Source organism: Hibiscus syriacus, unplaced genomic scaffold (assembly GCF_006381635.1).
Source record: "Hibiscus syriacus cultivar Baekdansim isolate YM2019G1 unplaced genomic scaffold, ASM638163v2 tig00003041_pilon, whole genome shotgun sequence".
Lineage (NCBI taxonomy): Eukaryota > Viridiplantae > Streptophyta > Magnoliopsida > Malvales > Malvaceae > Hibiscus > Hibiscus syriacus.
This window is the reverse complement of record NW_024061960.1, coordinates 10,413,857-10,425,128: the sequence shown is the minus strand read 5'-3', so window position 1 is coordinate 10,425,128 and position 11,272 is coordinate 10,413,857. Positions and strand designations below refer to the sequence as shown.

The 11,272-nt window shown below is 34.2% G+C and overlaps 1 protein-coding gene and 1 pseudogene across 4 annotated transcripts; one reads left to right on the top strand and one right to left on the bottom strand.

The window, feature by feature from the left end:
* The first annotated feature begins 857 nt into the window (after positions 1 to 857).
* On the top strand, positions 858 to 3,286 carry LOC120173323 (protein NONRESPONDING TO OXYLIPINS 2, mitochondrial-like). Of its 4 annotated transcripts, none has more exons than XR_005521048.1 (4): positions 858 to 1,091; positions 1,407 to 1,567; positions 1,879 to 1,949; positions 3,050 to 3,286. XR_005521048.1 is itself a non-coding variant. In XM_039180532.1 (4 exons), the coding sequence occupies exons 1-3, from the start codon at positions 937 to 939 to the stop codon at positions 1,899 to 1,901; spliced, it is 297 nt and encodes a 98-aa protein (XP_039036463.1). In that variant the 5' UTR covers positions 860 to 936; the 3' UTR covers positions 1,902 to 1,949; positions 3,050 to 3,286. The 4 variants fall into 4 exon arrangements, 3 of the variants coding, with proteins under 3 accessions (XP_039036458.1, XP_039036463.1, XP_039036467.1); XM_039180532.1 differs by having other exon boundaries at positions 860 to 1,091; positions 1,407 to 1,525; XM_039180527.1 differs by lacking the exon at positions 1,879 to 1,949.
* A 26-nt stretch (positions 3,287 to 3,312) lies between these two features.
* Positions 3,313 to 10,549, bottom strand: LOC120173315 (annotated as a pseudogene).
* Between the last annotated feature and the right edge of the window lie 723 nt (positions 10,550 to 11,272).

Below are 11,272 nucleotides of genomic sequence, written 5' to 3'. Positions count from 1 at the left end.
GGTAGAAAAAAACCAGAGACTCTAGGGTTTTGGTCTTATGGAGACTAACAAGAAAACAAGGATCGGATAGCAAATGGTTCCATGCTTTTGAGACAAGCTTTAATATTGTTATTGATTTCGTGTCCAGTTTTATTAGAATCTTCACTTAGATGTCCCAATGATCATAACATACCTCATTCGAGATGTTAGGTTTTTACTTGAAAGTGATAGCTCCATGATTTCTTATGCTCCAAGCAACACAATGCGGATGTTTACTATGACCTTGAGATGCCTGCAACTGCCTATATACACTTACATATTCGTGTCCACCCATAGGCCTAACATTTCAAGTGGTAGTTCAAACCTATTTTTCAACCTATATTGTTTTAGGGTTAATTACACCTTCCCGTCCTTAAATTATACTCAATATTTAAATTGATATCGAACTTCAAAACCTTGTAATTGAGTACTAAAATCAAAGCTGTCTCAAAAATTTTCGGGGCCCTCAGCAAAATCTAAAAGTATGCCCCTATAAAACGAAAACATATTTCAAACAATTATTTTAATATTTTATTAATAAACCATATAAACATAATTAAACTTTGTCAAACATATTGTTTTCATTGTTTTATTAAGAAAACAATTTATACAACTAAAACAATAGAAACCTATTTGATATAATATTAATATTTTAAAACTTAGGAAAATTTAAATTTAAATTTAAAATTTTTAATATGAATAAACTTTTTTTTTGTTAAATTGTTTTTTAATTATTTTTCTCGTATTTTAATTTTACGGGTCATGAGAATAAAATCCAACAATATGTGGACCAAACTTGAAAGCAGTGGAAAGGCCCATTTCAACCCATCACCCTTAAACCCTAACCAAAAACCTTAACTCCATTTCTACTACGTTCAGCTTCTCTCTCGCTTAGACACTTCAGTCTTCACTGGGAAAATGGCTTGGCGCAGTGCTGGATCCTTCTCTCGCTCTGTCATCTCCGCCTCCAGGGCTCCTTCGCTCCGCTCCCCTCCACCGGTTCCCCGTCTCCGTCCCCCAACATCCTCCGCTCCTCGTCTCCAGTCCCGCCGCATCTCTTATGCTCCTTCCAGGTCCTTGCTTTAAACACCTCTTTTGACTTCTTATTGGATGAAACAAAGAAAAGAAACGGATAATTGCTAGTTTTCCGGTGAACATTGGTTCCCTGTTTTTCTATAAATGATTGGAAATCGCTGTTTGTGTAGATTTATTAGCTGTGAAAACAAATTCATGACGTGTTCTTAAATTTTAAAGCTCATACGAATCAGTGAGACTTGTTCAAGAGACTGACTTGTATATATGGATATATTAGTTTGCGGACATTTTTCTATTGACAACATGAAGCTTGAATGTCTAAAAAGGTTTTGGTTTTGTTATGTTTGTTTCAGAAATTTGGGAGAATTGGGATGCTTCCAATCATTCTTGCCTCTGAATAGCATGGTTCCCACAGCTCGTCTTACGTCACACTTGACTGTTAACGTGCGGGCTTGTTGTGAGCTGTCCCATGGTACCTTCTGTCGAACTTGTCAGGATCGCTAGTAGTCTCTTTGTGAGTCTTACTATTTGTAGGTTACATGAATACGAAAACGGAGTTTCTCCCAATTGTTGTTATTCACTTCTCTTGAGATTTGAATAACTTCAAATTTGCAATATATATATATATATATATATATATATATATATTATATATATATATATATATATGCTTTATAATGCTGTTTAATAGGACGAAGAAAAGGAATTGGTTGTCGTTATAACTCTTTATGTTGTGGTGAATTTACATAAACAGGCATAAATAAGGTGAATTTGTTTGTTCTTTAAATTCTGTTAATGAGAAGCAAATGGGATTGGGATTTATAGGGAGGAATGGAAAAGATGGGTGACGCACGTCGACTTTCAATCAGCTAAAGGAGAGAGAATTATACCAAATTGTAGGTTTACATTTTTCTTACTATTATTTCACCTTTTATTATCAATATATAGGCAAATGTACTTAATCAGCTGTCATACAGAGTAACTAGAAACAAAAACCTTTTATATGGGTTTTACTTTTCTTTTGCTTGGCATATTTTAGCCCCTTTTTCTAATCTTTTTGCTCTGAATAATTAGCTCTTTAATATGTCGGTCCCTCAGTGATGCCATTGTCTTAGGCTATATGAGAAAAGAAAGTCCTAGCATTTCCTTGTTAAATAAGTCATTTATAGAATGCTAATTCCTAACTAGTAACTATGTTCCTGCAGCGCATGAGCTGTAATCTAGATATGATCCTACCCCTTCTAATACTTCTCGATGAAGTAACCGTTCTCTGATTTTAATTCATGTTTTATTGCTTGTCAGTACTATATGTTTTATTACACCATACTCTTTCCGTATGTTAAATTATAATAATTAAATAAAATAACAAGTCTTTATTTATACTCATCTAAACTCAGGCAGTGGGTATCAGATATGGGTAAGTATATACCATGACTATGCTGAATTGTCTCTATTTTTTTTTTAATATTTGGAGGTGTCAAACATGGGGTGTTAGGCACGAATACTTTGAAAAAAGTTAAAGTTTGGAGTAATGTATTAGACCTTTTCTTGTTTAACTTTAGCTGTTCAAAAGTATTTGATCCTTGTTGTGCCGTAAAACATTCATGCCAATGATGTAGTACTTTGTACTTAATTGAATGTCATGTTGGTGTTATATACTGTCAAATATTGGAAATGGTTGGAATGTTGTTCAACTATGCACCTGTTATCAAACCATAAATGTTGTCATGAAATATGCACAGTTCATCAGAATGCGTACACTTATTGAATGCTCCATACCTGAAACTAAATTATTCCATAATGTGATCCCTTAAAACATTTTGTTCCTTTTCCAGTGTCGGGCTCTTGACCTCCTTGTTTTGCCCGACACTAAATGATTCGAAGGTCGAATAAATGTTTTCTTGCACGACGAATAAATCTGATGTCGTGGTTTAAGATTTTATTCAAAGTGATTGAGAATCTTCTGTGGATATAACTTATTGCGTTTCCATTGCAGGTACTTGAAAGCCCAACAGCAGAGTGCAATTGGATGAGTGTGCAAGAGATTAGTTTGTTGCTTTTGGGAGTCGGAAGCCAAGTCCTCTGAGTAAAAAAGTCTTTAAAAAACATGTTATTTAGTGTCTTCATGTGATGCCTGCTGCATGGTATTTGACACCTTTAGCATATAAGTTCTGTTTTATAATATTTCGTTATGACTTTACATTTCACAAAAATATCAAATTATGCTTTTTCAGATTATGATAATAGATATTCGGATTTACCTTTGTTAACTCCCCCCGGAGGGGGGCTATGGGCTATATGCCAACGCCACTGCTGCTTATCAGTTGGATAAACTCAAAATCCAATAACAATGAATACAAACAGATATCCTTCTTTTCTTTAACCTCAAGTAACAAAGTTACTTCCCTTTGCCCAGACTGGAGCCTGCTTTCTTCCTAATCCTGTCTTATAATGTTCATTAAATTTAAAGCTATAAAAACCAGTTTTTCTTTAAATCGATTGCCTCAATACCCTTCTATTTCAGCAATTTCGATTTCAGCCTCTAAAATCCAGTTTTTCTTCCAAAAAGCCGAAGCTATGGCATTTTCTCAAACTCTTTTGGCAGCGGTTTCGTGATTAATGAAGGGTGGTTGAAGCTCCACCGAGTATTTTCAAACCATTTGCTTACCTTCACAAATAAGAGAAACCCAAAGTTAAAAGGAAAACAGAATTATGCTAATGACGACTTTCAAGAAAATAGTTCGTTGAGAGACAATGGCATTAATTGCCCTGCAAGAAGAGAAAGCAAATACCTGCCGGAAAGTCATTTCTAGCTCTTTACCTAATCTCTCTTTTGTGGCTCGGTCGGGATACTGATTTTCCTTGAATGATTCATAAAGTCTCTGCAAACCAAATCATCCACCCAAATTAAATCACTACATTTAAAGAAGAAAAAAATATAAGCTTTTAGTCGAGTTGGTCTCTGGTAGGGGCGAGTAAAAGTAGGTTTAAATCAACATAACCAACACTTTTGAGTTCAACATATAAACGTCGGTTAACCAACCGAACCAATCGGTTTTAAGCCTATTTGGTTAAGACGGTCGGTTAATTTCAAAGTTGATTGGTTAAGTGATTATTCGGGTTTTTAACCAACTGATGAATCCAATTGCTCTCCCAATTTCTTTATCATAGTCATATAAGCCACCATATTTACCTGCTTTTCAGTTTCTCCAAGCCTTCTATGTGTTGATGAACTCGCTCTCTTACCACTTGAACCAGAAGCAGGAGTGCCACCCTTTAATTCAGCAGGAGACAAATCTGAGTCCTTCACATTTGAGTTCTGCCGCGATTTTATCCTAGGTTTCTGCTCGGCCTCTTCTGAAATCAGCTTTAAAGCATCGGAAATTAACACGCTCCTACTTGATGAAGCATTTCCATTTTCTGGTGCTGAAGAGGCTTCTGTGGTAATTTTCTTCCTTTTTCTAGGAGTAATGGTATCACTCCAATCTTCATCATCACTGGAACTAGAAGGAACATTGCCATATGTCTCCTACATATACCCAAAAGAAAATAAGCACGTCATGAAGGAATGACCAAAACCTTTTAAATGACTGAACCATCAAAAGGACCCAAAATAGAAGCCATTTTGGAGAGACTCCAATGCAAAAAAGTTCTATGAACTATAGAGGATCTTGGAAAGTATTCTAAATGGTGTAAAAGAAGAACCATGATCGATAAATATGCCAGAAGAGAGAACCTGTCTAAGATAATACTTATTTGAAATGATACTTACATCGTATAACCTTTTGTAGTCCAACTTGTCAGTGATTCGTTTCTTAGAAAGAGCAGCAGCATCCTGTCCAGAAGCAGATTCCATTATTGATACCAATTCATCACTTAAAGGCTCCTTTCCAAGTTTAGGTAATTGCCACAAAGAATCTATGGCACCACTGTTAGACGCAGGTCCATCTTTTTGGGAAGAAATTTTATCTTCTAATATAGCACCAAGATCTTCAGAATCAGATGTAAAATCTGAACTTGAACGTTCCGGTTTAGCCACATTATCATGATCAGGACCATCAGGATCATACTCATCATCCTCTGAGTCATCCGATGGAAGCCCTACACATGGATCGACATTAGCTGATACTTCCAATTCCTCAGATGTAGAAGTGAAATCAGATTCATCAGAACTAGACTCGTCTTCTTGATCCTTCTCATCAGTTTCTGAATTATCGGCATTATAATCCTCATCATTGGAATCATCTGAAGGTAGTCCAAAGTTAGGATCCTGATTTTGTCCATCTGCAGCTACTGCTGCCTCAGGAAAGACCTTCTGTTCATAGGAAGGGGCATGGTAAGGACATAATATAGATGTAAGTAATAACTGATAAAAAGGAAGAAAATATGTTTATTGACCTCCCAACGGTCAGTGAAAGAATAACTTGTTCCTTGAGATTCATTAACCAAATCGATACAATAAATTTTGCAAACGCATCCAGGGCAAAACCAACGTTCGTCACCAGGGGGAACTGTAGCAAAAGGGAAATGGATGTAAAAAGAAAGCATTAATGACAATGAAATCAATTCAAAGCCCACTACAAATTCATTACTGTAAATCAGGCAATGGAGAGTATTACTGTCTTCTTTTAACAAAGGTGGTTGCAGACAATATTGATGGAATCCACGGTCACAAACACCATCGCAGAGTATGATATCATTGTTGGCAGACAGGTCCTTGGACCCACATTTTGCACAGAATATCTGCAATTCAAAGATTTCATGTCTAAGCATTTCTAATCCAAGAACAAAGTTATCGGCAAAAAGAAAATACAATAAATGCTTATAACTACATCTTCACTGTCAATTGCTCCTTCGGAATCAAATAAAGATTCCGGAAGCCTTCCTTCAGAACATAATTTATCAATGCGTTGAAATAGATCTCTAATTTTCAATTTGCGTCTAAGAATTTCAGATGAAGCACGTTGAAGCTCCTTTTCTGGCTTTAACTTTTCTAAGCTGCAGGTTACACAAACAGTCCAAAGCAACAAATGTTAGTAATCCATGGGGAACTGGACAATCAGATTGATGACAGATGTAAAGCATCAATTTCAGTCCAAAACAACCTATTCTCTACGTATTAGAGCTGAATTTATCCTTTAAATCTCCACGATACACAAAGTAATATTATCAGAGTTATAAATCTATAATACCTTATATAGATTATAAATTTATAATATCTTCTTGTGGAATCAATCTAAAAGTGAGTATATTTTTAACACTATAATCATGTAAACAGGTTTACTTCACCATTAATGATAAACTTAATTTTCAAATACTTTTTTCCAATTTGATGAATACCATCTCTGGAAAATTGCAAACTAAAGAAGGCTCTTTAGTAAGTCTTTATCTCGTGAATTGAATATAGCAAAGATAAAACCACAGAATGAAATGCATACTGAACCAATTACGCTGATGGTGAAAACAATATCAGAAGAAAATGAAAAAAATGAGAAAGATTAATTGTAAGCTAAACAACTATAAGTATACACTATACAACCCTGATCCTTGAGACTAAGTTTGTTCATGATGATGAAGATTCAATGCAAAGCCTTTATGACATTTTGTGACATCGTTATAATCTTGTAATATATTTTATTTAAGATCAAGATAAACATTTTGTAACATTGCCATAAGAATTAGCTCATAAACACCATTGTACCTTAGTCCCTTCCAGCCTTCAGTTGAATATGCTGCAATCAGGCTTCGCTCATAGTTTATTCGATTCAATAAATACCTAAGATGTGACCTGATTCTCGTATATTCATCAGAAACTTCTCTTTTTCCAATCCTTTTATTGTAGTCCCTACTTTTTTGCTGCTCACTAGGGCCAACATCAGCCAAATTATTGCTCAACTTACTAGCTTTAGATTTTTCTTGTGATTTTGAGCGCAACACCCTGTCACATTTTGTCAAAGTTCTTGGCATATATTTTTTCCTTGTATTTGAAGTTTTTCCATCCCTGCCTTGGACAGAATTCATGAGTAAATTCTCAGGCATTGTTTCACGTTGTTCCACACCAGAATTTTGGGCCATGACTTCAGAATGGAGCCCTGGTTGTTGAATGCAAGGATTTTCTGAAGCAATTTCTTGAGGCATTCGTAAGGGGTCAACATGATAAAAAGCAATGCTAGAACCTTCAGGAGGTGACTGCAAATGTTTGTCGCAATTACTCTGGTTCATAACTTCAGGATTCAATTCCAAGGCCATATTAAAGGTGTTAGTGGAAATATCATTAGTAATTTTTATTATATCATTTGATGAACTTTCAGAACCAAGTTGTAGTCGCTGCTCTGTTGGTTCACCAGGTTCCTTACATGTATTTAAAGAACCAACACCAGCTGTTGGCTCCGCACAGCCTAGTAAGGGACATGAAAGTTTATCAATCCGGGTGTACTTGCCGGAATCTTCTGAAAACATCCCTAAACTTTCAGTAAGGCCACAAACCAAAGTGCAGTCTTCTTCAAGCTTATTTTGAACAATATCAGAATCAGGCTGATGCTTCTTTTCTGAAGTATCTCGACCAAATCCAGAACCATACTCATCTGTCTTCCCTGATACAGATTCTTGATTACAAAAACATTGATCAGTAGGATTATGCTCACTCTCACCCTCAGGAAGCAATCTCATATGTTCAGGGGGAGAATTCTTATCCATATATTCAAAAGATGATTCGTGAATGCCAGAGCAAGACACACCAGTGGCAGTTTCAGCGAATTCATTCCGAGCTATTGCATAACTATGCTGATGTGTATTTTCTGAAAGTTCACTATTTAAATATTCACCAACTAATTCATGGACCTGCTCTGATGTGCTTTCTTTGGGGGGGAAATGGTTTCCATTTTTACTCTCTGTTAGTGGTGGAGAAAAGCCCATATGTTCAACCTCGATCATATCAGGTAGAAGGCTGCAATGAAAAATACCACCACCCATATTACAATAATAAGTAGAGGATTTTAGGATTAACAAATAAATAATAAAGTTTGACAGAACAGATGGTAAAATTATTCAGAAGACAAAATCCAAAGATCCAAACATACAACTGAAAACCCAAAACTGCAAAACAAGTTTCACCTAAATTGAAAACAAAAACAAGTCTTACCAATCACCATTTGTGAAAATGTTAGCAATAATTTTTAAGAATGTTTCGTGTTGCATTCAATGAGCCAGCAGCATACAGCCTACAACCCAATTAAGGTAATGAAACTTGAGATATGGAATATTAAAGGGATCAATATTAATTAACTAACCAAAATAAGTGTAATGTCAACTATTAGCAGTCTAATGCTAAAGCAGACCTAAAACTCTCACAAGGAAACACAATAAAAGGAAATAACAATGAATATGGCAAGAAATCCTAAGACACTAACCTTCATTAGAAACCGAATTATTGCCAGTTTTACTACTTTGCTGTTCATAGGTTACCAATTAGAATTCACAGGACAGAACCATTTATTTTTCCCAGTTAGCTCCTAACAAATTTGATTCTTTGTATTTGTACTCTTGAATACGAAAAACACTACAATAAGGAGAAAAGGGAGAGAGAGAGAGAGAGATCTAGTTATCTACCAATGTAATATATTATGTTATTATAATAAGAAACTTCAAGAGATTTTATTCTTTTTTTGACAAAACTGATAATCAACTCGCTCAAAAGACAAATTTGAGCCTTGCTTCCCAAATAGAATTACATTTTCGAACAACTCGGAAAAGCGAGAGAACAGGAGGGGTGATTTCACTAATATGGAACTGCCATAAAGCAACCAACCAACCGTGTATCAGAAAACTTATTTTCCCTTTTGAGAGAAAAACAAAGGAGGCCTGAACCATGCTAAGCAAAGCTAAAAGCTGCTAATGAACCTCGTCAAAGCACTTCATACAACAGACAATTATATTAATTACTTTTATTAGCTTGAATGTGTTGTCAAGGAGCCCGCCTTTGCCTTAGCATTATTCAAAAAAAGTATCCCAGACCCTTTCAGGCCAGGCTCATTTGATCAGGGGCACCCCTAGTGTGCCTTGGCATGCTTTATTGTAAGGCGATAGGCATAAAAAAGCCTGCCTGATTGAATTTCTCTTTAATTTAATTTATTTTTCACCTTTTCTTTCATTTGATATACTTTTCTAGTAAGAAAAGGAAAATATCGAACTCTATACTTCATAATAGTTGAACATTCAACAACAAATATTGACCATAAGGAAATCATGAATGTTGGCCGATAAAAACTTTCATGCTTTGTGAATAAACTAGACTTCACTTTAGAGTTAATTACATATCTTAAGATATATATCACAAAAAAAGGCACACATATACGTATTGTGCTTTACTTCACTCAAGCTAGCGCTTTTTTTGCGCCATCAGCCTGAGGCAATATAAGGTTTAAGTGCCTAGAGTGCGCCTTGCGCCCTTGACAACATTGCATGCAGCAATCAAATTATTTGTTATAATGGATTAGCGTTTGACCAAAATGAAGGCATGATAAGCAACCAAAAATAGGCCGCAGAAGTAAATGGCAAAGCAAAACTTTAGTTTAAAACAATGTAAGAAATCAAAATATCACCGGAAGTTCAAAAGATAAACTTAAGAACAAATTGTCCAGGGCAGATTCCAAAAAGAGAAACCTCATAACAAAAACTATCTCTTCGACACAAGGTCATTGCATTACCCAACTTAACTTTCTATTCCACCGTTACTCATGCAATAGAAAATGTGCAATTTTGAAAATGTAAATCTATTGAATTCACTATCAATCCATCATTAATCAAAACTAGATATTAATTTAACTACACAGATTACCAATCTTTTCAGCATTTTAACACATAAATCTCCAATATCCAGGAGTTATTTTCTACATCAAACCCTAGATGATTACATCGTTCAGTACAATTCGACGAAGAAACTGCTCATATCCAGATTAAATTGGATAAGCATTCACCGGATTCAAAACTTAAGGTAAACAAAACATGAAATGAGCACACAAATAGTAACATAAGCTAAGATTATCAGCTCCGCGTAGAAAAATAAGGGGAAGTTCGAACACCTTTTCGTCCTTTTATATCTTTAACCTCGGTCTTCTCAGCAACCAAACGAAGATTAAAAAAAAGTAAAATAAAAAACCAAAAAGTATAACATAATTCAAAAAGTTTCACTGAGATAGCATTTCAAATACTTTGTTGGACAAGTGAGAGAAACAAAGTGAAATAGATTCGAAATTATTATCACTCCACTACCTCACCGAGTTTCTTTCTTTCTTTCTTTCTTTCCAACAGAAAATATAATGAAAATTGGAATATAAAAAAGGAAGTTATAAAATAACTGACCTTGAATCTCGCGCGTTGTGAGACATTTACAGAGGGAGATATAAGGGGAGATTTTAGAGCGCGGTGATAGAAAGAAGAAGAAAGAAGGAAACGAGAATAAGAAAAAAGCGATGGGGTGTTTGCGTAATAATGAAAATGTCGATGCCCTTTTATAGGTTCCAATTTTATGAAATGAGAAAACATAAATAAAAAAAATATTCCCAGCGTTTTCTCCGAAAAATCACCTTTTATCTATATATTTTCTTGTCAGACATCTTTCAGACTTTACACCACATAGATGTTCTCCTTCAACGCACCTTGTTAAATGTATAAAAAATTTAGTTGTTAATTTTGTAAATATTTTTAAAATGATGCCTATTATTTAATTAATTTTTGTTAGGGTGATATTTGTGTAAAAACGTCAATTTTATCTATTTATTTTTTTATATTACTTTTTACAAAATGTTTGTTTACTTTTAAAATTAATGGTTTAAAAATATAAAAAATAAATTTTTAATTACAATTGATATTCAAATGAATTATTATTCACTTTTTTTAAATAAATAAAAATACAATAAAAAATTAAAAATGAATAAAATTCAATAAAAATATAATGTAAAGCTAAAAAAATATCACATCTTTATTTAAAATATTCTTTCTAATATTATTTTTAAAAATATAAAATAAATATTAAATTTTAATTTTATTAAAAATGAATAAACATTATTAATTGTTGTTAAAAAATAATTAATGAATAATAATTCATTTGATCCCTCAATTGTAATTAAAAGTTTATTTTAGTCAAGTTTATGATTGTTAAACAGTCGTGGGTGTGGAAAGCTACAGGAGTCGAATGAAAATTCGATCGTACAAAGTTAAT

Coding starts and splice junctions, on each gene's coding strand:
- LOC120173323 (XM_039180527.1), top strand. CDS start 937: ATGGCTTGGCGCAGTGCTGGATCCTTCTCTCGCTCTGTCATCTCCGCC. Junction 1,092..1,406: donor ATCTCTTATGCTCCTTCCAG/GTCCTTGCTTTA, acceptor TGTTTGTTTCAG/AAATTTGGGAGAATTGGGAT.